This window comes from Lepisma saccharinum, chromosome 20 (genome assembly GCF_977018435.1).
Source record: "Lepisma saccharinum chromosome 20, izLepSacc3.1, whole genome shotgun sequence".
Taxonomy (NCBI): Eukaryota; Metazoa; Arthropoda; class Insecta; order Zygentoma; family Lepismatidae; genus Lepisma; species Lepisma saccharinum.
In genome coordinates this window covers 42,506,030-42,525,612 of record NC_139248.1, presented here as the reverse complement: position 1 = coordinate 42,525,612, position 19,583 = coordinate 42,506,030, and the positions used below count along the sequence as shown (strand labels likewise).

Below are 19,583 nucleotides of genomic sequence, written 5' to 3'. Positions count from 1 at the left end.
TATTGTGTGTCTATAAAGACTGAAATTCCTTTACCGATGGGTCCATAACTGGACGCTTACCAACATTGTTCCTTTTTTTTAAAAAAAAATATAACCATTTAACAATATATTGACAATTCACAGGACAAGACGAAGTTCACAGACGACTGACTATATAGACCATAGGTCCACTTGCTAAACTTTTTTCTATGCTAGAAGAATAAATTAGCCTTATAGCCTTTTTTCAAGGTATTTTTGAAGTATTACTGGTTTTTTGGGTGCATCAACATTTGGGTTATTTCCATTTGGTTTATTATACGAGGCTACAATCACTATCTGAACACTGAAATCCTCTGATTGAAACTAAAAGCTTAGGCTGTAACTAGGGACTTAGTATGTATATCGACAATTTATAGAACAACACGAACCTTACAAAGGATTATAGGTGAGGTAGGACCACACGCCAGAGCTTTGTTAATCTGCAAGAAGCACTTGCAGCTAATATTACGAGGAAATGAGGTTGATTTTTACTGTTTCACAAGAATACTATCTTTTATACACCCAATATTTGCTTTTTCAAGTAACTACTTGTACCAGAAGCACTTACAGGCCAACTCTAACTAGACTTCGATTTATATAAATTTATAAAGAACTATGATTGTGTATATTTCTGAGGAAGTACGCAAAAGCAGATCACCCGATTAAAGTATCCGAAAAACAGATTATTCTATGCAAGTATATTTTTATTGACTGGATTATTTAACAGATCAAACAGGAAGACTGCAAAATTCATTAAATGTAGTTCTATAGTATAGTTGGTTTCAGAGATATAAAAAGAACAAATATAAGATTTCGCTTTTTTTTTTTTTTGCTTCTGAGGCTAATCGCGACGCTAAGGGTAAATGGCGAGGAAATGTAACGGAGGAGAAACAGTCCCAAAAGTTATGGGCTGCATGTAAGTTAATACCACAGAGATATTACAGTAGGTGTAGGTTGTACCACCAGAACTTTTCTATTATAATAATACTGGTTATGCTGTACTGTTAGCTAAAGATGCTGATATTTGAGAAACTTAAAAGATTTTAGATAAATAATAATATGTTAGACTGTAAACAAATTTTATATCCATTCTGCAAAAGATCCGATGATAAAATTTAAAAATTGTAATCGCCCAGACAGGGACTCGAACCCTGGACTAAGCTATCTGGGCACAAGGTATTCTTTTCTTGAAAAGTTAGTTATGTTAAGAAATATATTGAAACATTTGAGAACACTCTTTGTCTGCTTCGACAGAGAAGGAGACAACATTTCCAAATTTTTACAGACTGGGTGTATTTTTCCGCTATAGAGGCTTTCACTATATGTAATTCGAAACGCTAAAGTTCAGCTAGCTTCCAAAATTGAGGTAAAGATTGTGTTTGGCGAGATTAACAAGTTACAATTATAACCAGTTACGGACAAATGAAGCTAAAACTCTCAGATTTACTGTACTAGCCAAGTTTTAGTAACATTTCCTTCACTTTAGTACAAATACCAAAGAAATAGGTATATTTTATTTATAATTTGACAAAATGTACTAGTATTTAATTCACAAAGTTAGGTAAAAAACAGTATTTTTTAAAAAATATTGTTACTACCTTTAAATTTTATGTTATTTAGCCACTAACAACTGATTTACACTGTTTGGCATCCTTTAAATAGGAAAAGAAGGAATTATTTGTTTAGTGTTTTTACTACTTTATATTTATTTAAGAAAACAATTCTACAGTTTAACTTAATTTTAACAAATTGTTACTAATTTATATATCAAAGTTATGTTATTTAGAGTGTATGAAGGCGTATAAAGTTAATATTTGTACTTATCAGTTCAACTAACATTTCTATTTTACATGCAAGAGATAATGTTTACAGTTAAATTACTTGAATCAGAGAATAATATTTTACGGTAATTGATTCATTCAGCACTAGTCAGTACTTTTATGCATCAGAAATTTTTCTTAATTTTCTATTACGCATGCTATTTTGGGCTATTCTTAAAATGTATTTCTAGGGCAAACTGGTTTAATTTTCTGCTTATAATGCAAAGTTGACAGTTTTCGCACAATGCATTGTACATTTGTTATATTCTCTACTTACAATCCAAATATTATGCTTATTTAATGTATAACTAACTAACTCTCTAGACTTCTTAAACCCAAATGTTCATGGCTGCAGCAACACATGCCTTTCATCTGTCCCTGTCCTGAGCAAGATCTATATACTCCTTTCCTTCCCTACCAATTTCCTTCAGGTCCATCTCTACATTATCCCTCCATCTTTGTTTTGGTCTTCCTATTGGTCTTTTACCATCAGGTTTCCCAACAAGAATCCTGTATACTCTTCTTTCCTCTCCCATTCGTACCACATGATCTACACACCTCAGACTTCTTGATTTAATCATTCTAATAATATCTGGACATGAATACAAATTATGTACTTCTAAATTATGTAACCTTCTCCACACATCTGTCTCCTCATCTATTTTAGGCCCAAATATTTTCCTAAGGATCTTATTTTCAAATACTCTCAATTAATGTTCCTTTTTCAATGTAAGGGACCAGGTTTATTTACTGTATTTAACTTTTATTTTTTGTAATTAACAAAAATTAAAAGCTTATACTGTAGTTATTATATCTTTTTCTATCAGCTTATTTTGATATTAATATTATTAGTTATAGTCTTTGATTTATAACTATATTGCATTTTTATCAATTTATCTAAGAGTACACACAGACAAACACATGTGTACACACTTTTATATAAGTAGATATGCCTTTTTTCAATATTTTAGTATGAAGATTGCACTTTAGATATTTAAGCAAGGGTAGGAAAGGTAGGATTTCTGAGAATTTGTTGCAGGATTTTGTTGTCCAAGTATAGATGAGAACTGAGCTGGGAGACTGTTTTGAACCTTTTCATGAGAGTTTGCATGTGAACTGTATGCAAATTGAGCACTATTGACTGTGCATGCTTCTAAGTTTTGCTGTTATTTCACATCAACTCTGTGAGACTGTAGACAGTTTTCCCATTTCAAGTAGTTTTTATTGATTGTATTTGTATATATTTTGGGGACTTAGCAGTTTTATGTAGAATATTTTTACCGGATTGTTTTGAGATATTGAGTGTCTGCTGTTTTACTTGTAATTATTTTCCTTCTTGTGTTGTGTATTTGACTATATTTTGCCCACGTTCGTAGTATTTAGAATAATTGTTATTGACTTGTAGATGTAGGTAGTAATAATCCTTTGCAAAATGCCCTATACTTTAGTCTGATCATTATTCTTAGTGTTCACTTTTGAATCCTTAGTATTCTGGTAGTATTATTAATGTAGAGGTAAATTAGGCTGAAATGTAGGCATTTTTCTGATAAATTATACTCACTTAGTTGTTTCAGCAGGTAGAAGTTGCATGATGGTTTACTGCTGATGATGTTAATTTGCTCTTCTTATGTACTACGTATGATGTAGCTTACTTGAGTAATTGGAATTTTCTACTGAAAAAAGGATTGCTTGTCTATTTTATTCCTATGTTGTTGAGTTTGTCCATAAGCAAGCCATGGTTTTTACTCTATCCTATGCTTTGGAAGAATCTAGATATATTGTGTTTGCAGTTTTATGTTTCTCTAAGGTTTCAGCTATGTAGTTTTTAAAACTGTGCTATGGGTGTGACTATTGACTTCTCTTTCTGGATGCCATGTTGGTTTCTGTGTATTCCTCTTGCTGCTTGAATTTGACTAGGTTGTTTGCTTTTTTTCTTAGATCTATATTTGTTTATTTATTCAGTATTTTTTATTTTTTTAATATTCTTTTACAAAAAAAAATCAAAGTACATTGTTAAAGTCAAAGTGTGTTAAAATTCAATTTTTCAAAGTTAAAGTTTTAAAAATACAATTTTCTAAAATTAAAAGTTATAATAGTACATTTTTGTTGGTAGAAGTTTTTATACTAGGGCAAATTATTCTGTTGTTAATGTAAAATTTGTTAGTTAATGTAAAATTACAGTAATTAAAAATCAATTTTTCAAAGTTAAAGTTTTTAAAATTGAATTTTAACACACTTTTACTTTAACAATGTACTTTGATTTTTCTTTGTAAAATAATATTAAAAAAATAAAAAATACTGAATAAATAAATAAATAAAGATCTAAGAAAAAAAGTAAACAACCTAAGTCAAATTCAAGCAGCAAGAGGAATACACAGAAACCAACATGGCATCCAGAAAGAGAAATCAATAGTCACACCCATAGCACAGTTTTAGAAACTACATAGCTGAAACCTTAGAGAAACATAAAACTGCAAACACAATATATCTAGATTCTTCCAAAGCATAGGATAGAGTAAAAACCATGGCTTGCTTATGGACAAACTCAACAACATAGGAATAAAATAGACAAGCAATCCTTTTTTCAGTAGAAAATTCCAATTACTCAAGTAAGCTACATCATACGTAGTACATAAGAAGAGCAAATTAACATCATCAGCAGTAAACCATCATGCAACTTCTACCTGCTGAAACAACTAAGTGAGTATAATTTATCAGAAAAATGCCTACATTTCAGCCTAATTTACCTCTACATTAATAATACTACCAGAATACTAAGGATTCAAAAGTGAACACTAAGAATAATGATCAGACTAAAGTATAGGGCATTTTGCAAAGGATTATTACTACCTACATCTACAAGTCAATAACAATTATTCTAAATACTACGAACGTGGACAAAATATAGTCAAATACACAACACAAGAAGGAAAATAATTACAAGTAAAACAGCAGACACTCAATATCTCAAAACAATCCGGTAAAAATATTCTACATAAAACTGCTAAGTCCCCAAAATATATACAAATACAATCAATAAAAACTACTTGAAATGGGAAAACTGTCTACAGTCTCACAGAGTTGATGTGAAATAACAGCAAAACTTAGAAGCATGCACAGTCAATAGTGCTCAATTTGCATACAGTTCACATGCAAACTCTCATGAAAAGGTTCAAAACAGTCTCCCAGCTCAGTTCTCATCTATACTTGGACAACAAAATCCTGCAACAAATTCTCAGAAATCCTACCTTTCCTACCCTTGCTTAAATATCTAAAGTGCAATCTTCATACTAAAATATTGAAAAAAGGCATATCTACTTATATAAAAGTGTGTACACATGTGTTTGTCTGTGTGTACTCTTAGATAAATTGATAAAAATGCAATATAGTTATAAATCAAAGACTATAACTAATAATATTAATATCAAAATAAGCTGATAGAAAAAGATATAATAACTACAGTATAAGCTTTTAATTTTTGTTAATTACAAAAAATAAAAGTTAAATACAGTAAATAAACCTGGTCCCTTACATTGAAAAAGGAACATTAATTGAGAGTATTTGAAAATAAGATCCTTAGGAAAATATTTGGGCCTAAAATAGATGAGGAGACAGATGTGTGGAGAAGGTTACATAATTTAGAAGTACATAATTTGTATTCATGTCCAGATATTATTAGAATGATTAAATCAAGAAGTCTGAGGTGTGTAGATCATGTGGTACGAATGGGAGAGGAAAGAAGAGTATACAGGATTCTTGTTGGGAAACCTGATGGTAAAAGACCAATAGGAAGACCAAAACAAAGATGGAGGGATAATGTAGAGATGGACCTGAAGGAAATTGGTAGGGAAGGAAAGGAGTATATAGATCTTGCTCAGGACAGGGACAGATGAAAGGCATGTGTTGCTGCAGCCATGAACATTTGGGTTTAAGAAGTCTAGAGAGTTAGTTAGTTATACATTAAATAAGCATAATATTTGGATTGTAAGTAGAGAATATAACAAATGTACAATGCATTGTGCGAAAACTGTCAACTTTGCAATTATAAGCAGAAAATTAAACCAGTTTGCCCTAGAAATACATTTTAAGAATAGCCCAAAATAGCATGCGTAATAGAAAATTAAGAAAAATTTCTGATGCATAAAAGTACTGACTAGTGCTGAATGAATCAATTACCGTAAAATATTATTCTCTGATTCAAGTAATTTAACTGTAAACATTATCTCTTGCATGTAAAATAGAAATGTTAGTTGAACTGATAAGTACAAATATTAACTTTATACGCCTTCATACACTCTAAATAACATAACTTTGATATATAAATTAGTAACAATTTGTTAAAATTAAGTTAAACTGTAGAATTGTTTTCTTAAATAAATATAAAGTAGTAAAAACACTAAACAAATAATTCCTTCTTTTCCTATTTAAAGGATGCCAAACAGTGTAAATCAGTTGTTAGTGGCTAAATAACATAAAATTTAAAGGTAGTAACAATATTTTTTAAAAAATACTGTTTTTTACCTAACTTTGTGAATTAAATACTAGTACATTTTGTCAAATTATAAATAAAATATACCTATTTCTTTGGTATTTGTACTAAAGTGAAGGAAATGTTACTAAAACTTGGCTAGTACAGTAAATCTGAGAGTTTTAGCTTCATTTGTCCGTAACTGGTTATAATTGTAACTTGTTAATCTCGCCAAACACAATCTTTACCTCAATTTTGGAAGCTAGCTGAACTTTAGCGTTTCGAATTACATATAGTGAAAGCCTCTATAGCGGAAAAATACACCCAGTCTGTAAAAATTTGGAAATGTTGTCTCCTTCTCTGTCGAAGCAGACAAAGAGTGTTCTCAAATGTTTCAATATATTTCTTAACATAACTAACTTTTCAAGAAAAGAATACCTTGTGCCCAGATAGCTTAGTCCAGGGTTCGAGTCCCTGTCTGGGCGATTACAATTTTTAAATTTTATCATCGGATCTTTTGCAGAATGGATATAAAATTTGTTTACAGTCTAACATATTATTATTTATCTAAAATCTTTTAAGTTTCTCAAATATCAGCATCTTTAGCTAACAGTACAGCATAACCAGTATTATTATAATAGAAAAGTTCTGGTGGTACAACCTACACCTACTGTAATATCTCTGTGGTATTAACTTACATGCAGCCCATAACTTTTGGGACTGTTTCTCCTCCGTTACATTTCCTCGCCATTTACCCTTAGCGTCGCGATTAGCCTCAGAAGCAAAAAAAAAAAAAAAGCGAAATCTTATATTTGTTCTTTTTATATCTCTGAAACCAACTATACTATAGAACTACATTTAATGAATTTTGCAGTCTTCCTGTTTGATCTGTTAAATAATCCAGTCAATAAAAATATACTTGCATAGAATAATCTGTTTTTCGGATACTTTAATCGGGTGATCTGCTTTTGCGTACTTCCTCAGAAATATACACAATCATAGTTCTTTATAAATTTATATAAATCGAAGTCTAGTTAGAGTTGGCCTGTAAGTGCTTCTGGTACAAGTAGTTACTTGAAAAAGCAAATATTGGGTGTATAAAAGATAGTATTCTTGTGAAACAGTAAAAATCAACCTCATTTCCTCGTAATATTAGCTGCAAGTGCTTCTTGCAGATTAACAAAGCTCTGGCGTGTGGTCCTACCTCACCTATAATCCTTTGTAAGGTTCGTGTTGTTCTATAAATTGTCGATATACATACTAAGTCCCTAGTTACAGCCTAAGCTTTTAGTTTCAATCAGAGGATTTCAGTGTTCAGATAGTGATTGTAGCCTCGTATAATAAACCAAATGGAAATAACCCAAATGTTGATGCACCCAAAAAACCAGTAATACTTCAAAAATACCTTGAAAAAAGGCTATAAGGCTAATTTATTCTTCTAGCATAGAAAAAAGTTTAGCAAGTGGACCTATGGTCTATATAGTCAGTCGTCTGTGAACTTCGTCTTGTCCTGTGAATTGTCAATATATTGTTAAATGGTTATATTTTTTTTTAAAAAAAAGGAACAATGTTGGTAAGCGTCCAGTTATGGACCCATCGGTAAAGGAATTTCAGTCTTTATAGACACACAATAATTTTCGTTACACTAAAAATTTGGCCTCGTATAAAGGTAAATAGTCGAAATGATAAACATTTCGTGTACTTTATCAGTAAGCCTTAGCTAGAAATACAATAACAGCGTTACAGACATAAAAATTAAGCAAGCTTTGATATTCTAGTGGCACATAATAAATATAAAATACTCTGACAATAGTTGTGGGTTATCTGAGATCAAAATTTTCAAGCCCCCTCTCCTGCATAAATAGGCTCTAGAAGCCTCAAAATAATATTGGGTACATAAACTAAAAAGCAGATGGAGAGTGATGCTGATCGCATCATTTCCAAACAGCAAAAACAAAAGTATATGGATGGAGCCCTACCTGATATATTTAGAAAACTTTACCTAGTATAAAAGTAACAAAATACTCAGCAAACTCTAAAATAAACAAACTTTCCTACGTAGCAGGCGTAACTTGACCTAAATAAATACATATAGAAATACAGAACCAAAAAATAGCATAGTGGAAATCAGTAAACCCTAATAATAATGATAATAATATTCTGTGGCTTACATTTTAGCTAAAAGTACTTTTTCTTTAGTGTTTTTGAAAAGATTTAAATAAATACTAAACTCTAAGTTAAAAATTTGTAAATGTATATATGATACAAAACAAAATAAATAAAAATTAATACATACCCTGCAAAAAATCAGTAAAAAATTGAAAACATCTCTTTGTGCATCCAAAATATAATAACAAATCCTTCCTGACTGGATTAAATTGTGTTATTTGAGTAATATTAAGCCTAAACTTGTAAAATAAAAGGGTAAAACTTGACGAAACACACTTCATGTGTACAAAATTTAATTCAAAACACATCTAAATTGTGTTATTTGAGTAAACTTGGAGAATAATCCTGTAAACTTGGAAAAAATTTCTCTCTCTCTCTCTCTCTCTCTCTCTCTCTCTCTCTCTCTGTCTGTGTGTGGGTGTGTGGATGTGTGTGTGTGTGAGTGCGTGTGTGTCCAAAATGTAATAAAAAACACGTTCAAATCGTATTATTTGAGTAAATATTAGGCTAAACTTGTGAAATAAACAGATAAAAGTTGAGAACACACACTTTGTGTGTCGAAAATGTAACTAAAAGTATTTCCTGAATAGTATAAATAGTGTTATTTTGGTAAAAATAGATATACATTTGTGAAATAAACAGATAATAGAACACACACTTTGTGTGTCGAAAATGTAACTAAAATTCTTTCCTGAATAGTATAAATAGTGTTATTTTGGTAATAATTTACCTAAACTTGTGAAATAAACAGATAGAAGTTGACTAAGCGCACTTTGTGTATCGAAAATGTAACTAAAAATATTTCCTGAACAGATGAAATTGTGTTATTTGAATAATAATAAGCCTAAACTTGTGAAATAAACAGATAGAAGTTGAGTAAGCGCACTTCGTGTATCGAAAATGTAACTAAAAGTCTTGCTACAATCGTCAAAATTGTGTTATTTGAGAAGAAATAAGGATAAGCTGGGAAAATGTTTGACTTAAAGTCAAAGTTTGGTAAAAAATAACCTCAATAATATATTAAATAGCACACAGTAACATACATTTACTACCTAAATCAATAATTAAAGGGTCCTAGGTTCGATACCCCGTGATAAAAGCAAATAGTGAAAACTGTAGGCCCAGTCCCTGAGAGCTCTCCCTTCTTCATAGTACAGATAATAAACCCTTACGCTTCGTTCTCCTTGTTCAAATTAAAGTTCTCGCTCCAATCTAATTGGGTATCCAAAAATCCTTTTTTCTTGTGTTCCCGGTAACCTTGGCTTACTTAGACAGAAACCTGTTCTGACATGCAAGCATTCTAGCCCAAAACCCGCGCTAAAGCGTCCTGTGCCTTGGGGCAAGCCTAAGCTTATTATTAATTGGCGGCGGAAACCGGTTCTACAAGCGACGCATAGCTTCAGAGATTTGACCTACATCGCGCATTCTCAGACATCCTTTGTTCTAGTGTTGTAGAAAACCTTGGCCTACTTAGACAGAAACATGTTCTAGCATGCAAGCGACGCACAGTTTCAAAAAATTTGACCATTGCTGCGCATTCGCAGACATCCTTTGTTGTCTGGTTCAATCCCTCCCCTGCCCTACAGTATTGCATACCTTTCCCCTGTTCTTGCGTACTAGTTAACCTTGGAAAAACCGGTTCTGAAAACCTACCGACGCGTTCTCTGATTGATGAATCAGATTCTTTCTTTGTTCTAGCGTTCTGACGTCATTTGATCTTGACCGCACATCTCCCAAATTCCTTTCTCCTCTACCCTCAGAGCGGAGTTCACAGTCTCCTGTCTGGCATCTCGTACCATCGTCTTTCATAACATAATGAAATTATTACATACATTACATACGTTGTACACTATAGGTCTAACCATTTATTACCATTGCATATCGCAGGTTCGAGTACCGGGACCGACTTCTTTCGTACCATTAACACCTTTCATAGCGGTTCATAAACCATAAACTCTTATTTTCAATATTATAAACATTCATTACTAACATTTTATACATTACATACTTTGCAGTAATGAATATAAAACCATATGCATAGCGTTTAGTACCTCTAATTACCTTCTTTATACATATTTTTCATAAAATAAATAATTATATATTCATAAAAGTTATAAACATGCAAATACATAAATGTAAAGTATTCTAAATACGTGCAAATTAGTTCTAAGTACGTGCAAATTACTTAAAACCCGTGCACATTAGTTATAAGTACGTGCAAATTAATTGCGAATATTAAATAGCAACATCCACTGTCTGGGATACCATCTACTAGGGTTGTAAGATTTTAACTGCCTTCTGCTGGGGAACAATCATATTTTGGTCAAGATAGAAATAAATGAATTGATAAATACAAGACTAAGTTTATGTATCCTGAAGTGAGACTTGAAGCTTTCCTGGCGACGAATGATGAACAGGTGAGGAACTAACTCAATAACTAACTCACCTCGTCGATAGCCCGAGAGAATCTGTTTATGTATCCTGTTATACAACATACACGTAATAGAGTCCTGTACGAATGACTACATAGGCAAACATATTAACCAACTCACTAAAAGTCATTTTCTGGGTTCTTGCGTGCCTTCTAGCACTCCATCAGGATCCGGAATTCACCGCCAGAGGACTGACCATCATGTGAAGCGTGTCTCTATTTATCCGATTTCGTAACAAAATTTTTATCTTCTTAATTGTAGAAAACGATTTCTCCACAGAATTCGTCGAGATGCGGATTGCAGCCAGTTCGCGGAGAAGAGCATGAGCGCTTCTGAAGGATGCGTCACAGGTGTCCGATATCTGCTTTATTACATGTCAATTCCGACGGCACAAAAAATAACTACCTTTCAATGAAGAAAAGAAGTATTTCCTTCGCTTACGTACTGCAATAGGTTCCTCGACCGTTTTATCATCTGCTGACTGGCATTTTTGGGGAGAAGAGCAGAATTAAAAGAAATAAATTCCTTAAATTCCTTGTTGGAAAATGTTTTCTCCCAAACCTATTATCACGCCATCCAAACAGGGAATCCAGAAGAGCGTCTGAAATACTCCTCACCTTTCTCTTGGGGATAATTAATCCTTTTGGTCTGTTTATCGCAAACATGTTTTTTAGAACTAATTTCCAAGCAAGTCTTGCATGGAGTTGTTCACGGTAGTGAATAATTTTCCGAATGTTTGGCCATCTTTCTCTCTCGAGTCTATCAAGGCTTTAATCACATCCTATGCACATTGTTCACCTGCAGACAGATCGTGAGATGGGTTCTCAAAAATACTCGGATTCAGTTTTCCGGAAAATTTAAAATCTGGATTTGGAAATTTAACTATCCTCCGAAATCAAGATTCTTCCAAATTTCGGGTTGTCTCCGAAATTCGGTTTTCCGGTTTTACTATCCGGATTCCGGACAGAAAAAAATCCGAATTTGGTCATCCCTGGATGACAAGAGAAACGTGTGATTGAAAATTTTTTCACACTCTAATTTGTATTATTTTCTAACCACCAGCTCATAACAATGAAGAAACAAATTCTGAAAATTGAAAGTGATGAAAAAGAATCTATGCAAATTTTAGTGTTTTTTGAATTTCTTTTCTGTAGTTTACTATAACCTTTTTTAAAGTCCTGGCTTTTAAAGTACGGACTATTCACCTATCGTGCTCCGATAAAATTCCTTGAGTTTAAGTCAAATTAGACGTACAATTTAATGCAATAACAACACACCCAATATATAATTCTTCATGCTTTTAAATGGGAGAACAGTGGGACGTGTGTATCGTGCTGCCATCTACGAGCTTTACCTGACCACCCGCATTAGAGAAAACAATTGCTGCTGTTGTCGACACAGCTCTATTTATCAAAGACAGATATCACAGACAGGTTATACAATAGGTTCCAAGATGTAAAGGAAAATGAAAATCGAGTCTTGCCTTTTGATGAATCTCACGTTGCAGAGGCATCAAAACATCCATGTTGTCTTTGAGCAATTTCTCCACTGCAGGGTTCTTTTGAAACACGCCACAAGTATTCTTCATATTGCCAAGCTGTTACGCACGAGATAGACAGTCCAATGAACAGAGGAAGAATCAGACGTCAAGCAGCTCAGTGGATGCAGACAGCCTCTGTGATTGGTCTTTCTGAATCGATCCTGTCCGCCAATGTGCCCTCCCATGTTTGAAGCTCCATCGAAGCAGAGACCCACTAAATTGTTCACATTCAGCTTAAGCACTAACAAGTGTTCAGAAATGTCTCCGTCTTGCTACAGCAGTCATATCTTTACGAAACAAAGGAAATCATCACCTACACAGCTTACAACGAGTTTCCATAAATTAGTTTCGATAAAAGGCCAGAAATAAAATATGTTATGTGTTCTTACTAGAGCTTTAGATACACTCTGCTGTGTCTTTATGCATATATATATATATATATATATATATGCATATATATATATATATATATGCATATATATATATATATATATATATATATATATTGCAGTTAAGATCCCCGCAGAGTAAGAACGAACATTATGATAATAAATTTATTAAGTTATAACCATGTGAATATTCAGTTCCTAACATAATCCATTTCTGTTCCTATTAACAGAATATTGCACTTTTCCATAGCTGCCAGTTCAAGACGAATAGGCCTAATAATACGATAAATATCAAAATCCCATGTTAAGATGTATAATGCTATCCTTAGAGGGTGTCTATACCTATTTTTAAGTTGGTAATACATAATGTAGACACCATTGTATAATGGCTTCAGGTAACTGCACATGCCACCAACGCTTAGCACAGAAGAGCGAGCAAGAATTGCTGCAAGTTTTTGCTTTTCTACCTTGGTTATTCGTGGCAATCTATCAGTTATTTGCTATTAACACTACAGTTTTATTCACAGATCTACTCCTCGAGCGAGGAGTGTTTGTTATTTTGAGCCTTCAACGAGCGAAAATGTTATTTACTCTTTCATTAATTAATGATTTATTAAGTTTTAGGTGTCAAAGGACAGAGGGACACGGAAGATAACTGAGAATATTCTTCAAGCGATAAACAAGGATTGTGATTAAGATCGACAAAACTGGCGATGGCAGTTGCCAGGATACAGTTCCAGCAAGATAGTTTGGGTTATTAATTTTATTTCGTATACACCCAAACCGTCTTATTTGTTAGGGTTACAACTAATATGTGTATACTCTGTTATAAAATAAGTTGAATGAACTGTAGAAGATATCGGTTCCTTAAGAATCAACGTATGATTAAGGGACATGAGAAAATCAAATAATTTTTTTTACCATTCAAAAACATTGATTTTTGAGTACTATAAAGCTGCGCGCTTCCGCACATAAAATACTGCAAACTTGTGAAGAGCAAACAAATTGCAAAGAAGCACACAAGAAAACAATCATTTTCTGAGTTTGTGTATTATGGTGCGGCTGTGATGAGCATTTTTTCTTTATTCTGCTCTAGGAACGCAACCTTGATTACTATGCTTACTGTATGTAATCGAACGCCAATGTACCATATTAGTGTGACGTCACGCTGCAAGATTGAGTCCAAACAAAGCAGACATGTTCTTTTAGTCATTCAAAAATATTGAATTTTCCATCGGAAGGAGTAGTTTAAGTATTGTGACAGCAGTTATGACACAAAATTGTGAATCAATGTAAAGATGCGATTTCGGAGAATACGTCGATATATTAGGCTCATCCAGAAAGTAAGTTTCTCACTCACCCACAGGTGGGAGGCCATGCGTATTGAAACCGGTTTTGCGGAAGCGTGAGAGGCACATGTCCTGGCTAGTGAATGTCCCAGAAGACGCCTCCCGAAAGTCCTCAGTAGCGTCGCGGCAACGATGAAACATGGCGGCTCTTATTCCATCTCCCGCCGCGTGTGAGGTTCGTTCGGTGATTAAGTTCTTGAACGCACATACATACAGCTGATCAAAATTCATCGACAGCTGTGCCAGGTGGCCAGACATCATGAGCAAGCAGATGGTGCGTCGTTGGTGCAGGATATTTACTGAAGGTCTGCAAAATGAGAATGACGACGAGTGCAGTTGGCGGCTGTCGGCCGTTATGGACGAGCTTGTGGAGCAGGTGCAGCAGCGCATATTGGAGGATCGTCGAGTCACGATCACGGAACTCAGCAGCCATTTCCCGCAGATTTCTCGGTCGTTGTTGCACGACACTGTTACCAAACGCCTCTTGTTCCGGAAATTATGTGTCCGGTGGGTGCCGAAACGACTGACGCCCAAACACAAAGGAAAACGCATGGGAACGGCGCTGACATTTCTGCAGCGTTACCTTGATGATGATTTTCTCAACCGGATCATCGCAGGGGATGAAACGTGGGTTGCATACAACACCCCAGAAAGCAAGCAGCAGTCCATGCATTGGCGTCCCAGTGGATCTCCATGCATGACGAAGTTCGAACAGACTGTGTCGGCGCGAAAAGTGATGTACAGTGTTCTGGGACAGAAAGGGCATTCTACTCATCGAGTTTCTGCCCGGAGGTGAGACTGTGAACGCTAACCGTTACTGTGAAACACTGGGGACATTCGAATAAGGGACGTGGTAAGCTCGGTGTTGGGGTGATCTTGCTGCACGACAATGCGAAGCCGCATATGGCTAGGCGCACTGCAGCCCTTCTGGACAGGTTCGGTTGGGAGGTGTTCGATCATCCATCGTACATCCCGGATCTCGCTCCCAGTGATTACCACCTATTCTTGCACCTGAAAAAGTTCCTGTCCGATCAACTTTTTCACAGCGACGAAGAGGTTCAGACGGCTGTCACACAGTGGTTCGGCACCCACGCTATGACAAGTGTCTGAATTTCGGCGGGAATTATGTTGACATGTAACTGGACAAATGCTGTATCTGTGGCAATACATCATTGAATGAAATAATGTTTCCTTTTTGTGCACGACCCCAGGGAAACTTACTTCCCGGATGCGCCTAATATTACGCATACCTTACAGCGTAGAATAAAAAAAATAAATGAATTGGGAAAGCAAATGCTCCTATTGGCTTCCGATCCGAAACGGCAGCCAATAGACGGTGTTGCTGCAGCCACGTGAGATTCCTGGACTCCCAGCAGCGTCGGCAGCGTCACTCCCGTTAGTAACGAGTCTAGCTCGGCTGTGTTCGGAAGCAGAATGGCTGGATTTTCCTTAAAAATGCATGATTTCCATTTTCCAGTTATTCTTTATCTTATGCTCTATAAGGTATATATAATATATCGACGAATTCTCGGAAATCTCATCTGTACATAAATGTACGATACACATTACAATTTTGTTTCATAAGTGCTATCACAATACTTAAAGCTACCCCTTCCGATGGAAAGTTCAATGATTTTGAATAGGGGAAAAGCAAGTGTCATATTTGTTTGAACTCAAATCGTTCTCAGTCGTCTGCTATGACGTCACCACTAATATGGTCCATTAAATATAAACATTCTAAAATATCACCTAATATATTCTTGCAAGTACATGTGAGATGGATTGGGTACAGAAGTACATTACATAAGAGTCATTTCTTTGAGAAACAATTGAAAGTCACTTTATGTTTGTTCATTCGAAAATCCAATTCAATAAAATAGTACGGAACTGCATTCCATGCTTCCAGGTTTAAGTAAATATTTACTCAGACTTGTCATGAAGTCCAAGTATTATCTAGCGTCTAGATTCTGATAAAACAACACTTGCTTCTTTCCGAAATGAAATCTACGGAATTCCGAGAAATATGAAGCTGTTCGCCAACGAGTTCACAAGCCATAGACTTGCTAAATAAAAGGAAACAGAAATCTGAAGAATGACAAAGACTAATAAAAATCGAGGTTCCAGTACCTGGAAACAGAACTCCTCTTGAAACTGAGGGTTTCGTGTCCTCTTCTTTAATTTGCTCTGCAGCTGACGTCTCTCGTCTGGAAGTAAACATAATCTGGAAAGAAGGAAAAGAAAATGATTATTGTGAGCAGCAACATTATGTGAACTTGAGAATCAGATGAAAGTAGAACAATATGGCAACTCAATGAAACATACAAAAGGCTTAAAATTTGACTAACGAGATCCAAAGAAGCTTTGTCTTTCTTGTTATTAATATCCATGGCGACAAAAACAAGGAGGGAAAAATAATTTGTGGATCTGTTGCGAAGTGATAAATGTTTCACCATGATTACATTCCTTTCCAATTTTTCTGTCATTGCTGGACGTGTTTACTTCATGATAGGCTTAAATGTTTAATCAAGAAATATTTTAGCTTCACCTTGTTTACATTAACTACCGTGGAATTGGGTTAATGAAGTATCGTTATCTTTCTCTGTATTGCTGTTAACTCTTCAACTGGTGTTCATAATATAGTTCTATTATCGTGATTTACATGCACAGTAAGTTGACTATCTGCAGGCAAGTTGCAAAGGGAGTGGGGGGTGGTGCAGGTGTGTACTGGCTTAACTACAGGGTGTCCCACGAACGGCGCAACTGGGAATTAAGGGTGGCGTTACTTTGTAACCGAAACCTGTACATACATAAGTCATACACCAAATGTTAGCCCTGTCCAAGTAGATATTTTTAAACATAGAAACAACAAACGGGGTGCAGTGTTGTTCATGCAGTGTTGACAAATGTAAGTGAAAGTGTAAATTTATTTTTCCACAAAGCAAGGAAAATTGCATGTCAAACATTCGTACGGAAATTTGGACGTCAATTTCCACCTTGGGTAGGTGGACTATTTCACCATCTATAGTTCAGAGAAGAAAACCGATCGTTTTCGAGTATATCCAATCCTGAAATGCCTCGTAAAGGCGTACCGGTCCAAATGGGTGTTTTAAAAAAATTATGAGGTACAGTAGCAACACTGTTGATGTTTGAAGGCAACAAAAGGTGTGACAGGGGTTTCCAACTGGCGGCCCGCGAAGCCAGTTTGCAAAATACATTAATTTTATGGATTTTTATTAAAATACGTTCCATTTATGAATTTCCTTAAACAACTGGCGTTTATAACAGGTCCTCTGAACGAACTGAACTTGAACCTGCAGGGATGAAACCAGCTGGTGTCAGATTTAATGGGAAACATAAATGTTTTTCGTAATAAACTGAAGATTTTCAACGTTACTTTGGAGAGGAATAACTTGGTCCATTTTCCAAGCTGTCGGCGGCTAGCAGGAGATGAAGAAACACTGGGCTTTTCTGAATTCAGTGAAAATATTATAGGAATAATGGATGAGTGTGACTCCAGATTTAAAGATTTGGAGAACTTAAAATCAGCATCCAGCTATTTGCTCTTGGCGTTAACATCGAAGAACAAGAAGCTTCTCTCTAACTTGAATTGTGTGATTTGCAAGGCGATGTACGAGGGACGTTCCGAAAGTAAGTTTCGTCATTTTTTTATCACAGGGAAGCATTATTACAAACAGAAGAATACAATGTCATAACAAAATACAATATTTTGGCTATTTTTCCACATAGTCGCCACCGACGTTGACACATTTATTGTTACGTGAAATCAATTTCAAGATACCCTCCTGGTAAAAAATCTGTGCCTAGCGAATTTAAGGAAGTTCTTCATAGCCTGTTGCACCTCTTCGTTGCTTCCGAAGTGACGCAGGAAAAAGGTGGACGTCTGATGGGGCAAGATCGGGGCTGTAGGCCGGGTTATTCAATCTCTCCCATCCCAGACACGAATGTGTTCTGCAGTGACCCTTGCTGTGTGGGGTCTTGCGTTGTCGTCCAAGAACAAAACCTGAAGAGGAAGTCATTGCTCTCGCGCTCGTACCGCGTCAAGTGTTCACCCCTGAGCACAAGACTGGAATGTTGACAAAAGCCCATTCATAGCGTACGACAGCACGCACTTCCATTTTTGAGCACGTTTCTGCCATACTGGTTTGCACTCGAATGAGCTCGGGCACGTCACGTCGGTCTGCTGCTTATCTCTATTGTTCGGCACTCTGTGCAAGCGCAATCGCTCCTCTGCTCTCGCTCCTCACGTCGTGAATTCAGGAAAGATTGTCTTGTGTTATGGCAATGTGTTTTTCACTTTGTAATACAGCTTCCCTGTGAAAAAAAAATGACGAAACTTACTTTCGGAATGTCCCTCGTATGTGTTCCTTCAAACTAGGCAAGAAAAGGGGCCAGAGTTTTTCAAATACCTTTCAAAGGAACGCTTTCCAAACCTTCGTAGTTTTGGGTTAAGAATGACATCGATATTCGGCAGCACATACACGTGTGGAAGTGTTTCTTCTTCAATGAAGTTCATCAAGAACCGCTACAGAAGCCGACTGGCAGATTCTTCACTGCTTCACCTTCTGAGACTTTCAAATACAGAAATTGAAGTGGACATTCCAACTTTAATAAAAGAAGCAGATCGGCCTCAATTTTCACATTGAACACTTACTATGAAGGATTCTTATTTGTATAGTGTGTTTTTCATTTCTTTCAATTCATCCATAAGTATTGGGTTTTTGTGTAATAAATTCTAATTATACAATTTTGATTTGTGATTCCATTATTTTTATTGCCTCATTTTAGAAATTTAGGTCATGCGGTAGCTACTACATTTTCAGTTCAGTACTTACAATTTTTGTAATTTTTAATCCCCCCCGCCAAAAAAAAAAAAAATGCGGCCCGCCAATCAACTGCTGGATATAATTTTGGCCCTCCGACCGTTTGAAGTTGGAAACCACTGGTCTATGACATGGAAATACTGGAAACAGGAAAAAAAGAAAATGAAAATTATGGTGAAAAAAGTGTTACTTACCTACTCCTGGCAACCATGCAATGCGATAAGAGCGCCCACCGAACGAGAACAAAAGAATCAGTTAGTTGTGTACTCAGAACTGTTTGAGCCGTGCATTTCGCATTGTTCGTAGGGGAAGATTAGTATTGTTCTGTGAAATGAAGTACTCTTTGGAAGAGAGGGTGTTCATTGTGGAACATTATTTTCGTTCGAAATCGTACGCTAGTGTAAAAACTGTGTTTCGCGAGAAATATCCGAATAACAGTGTTCCAGAAAATTCGACGATATATCGACTTGTTTCCAGATTTCGTGAAACAGGATCAGTTAATGACAAACCCTACCACAGACAACCACCAGTTTTGACACAAGGTGTGCTGCAGGATG

General features: G+C 35.4%; 1 protein-coding gene across 1 annotated transcript in view; it reads right to left on the bottom strand.

Annotated features, from left to right (window-relative positions):
* The window catches only part of LOC146003441 (synaptotagmin-15-like), a 311,110-nt gene that overhangs the window by 111,974 nt on the left and 179,553 nt on the right, over positions 1 to 19,583 (bottom strand). Inside the window, exon 3 of the mRNA XM_083141723.1 lies at positions 16,313 to 16,406. Within this exon, the coding sequence (XP_082997849.1) occupies positions 16,313 to 16,406 (94 nt within the window). The remainder of the gene's footprint in view (positions 1 to 16,312; positions 16,407 to 19,583) is intronic.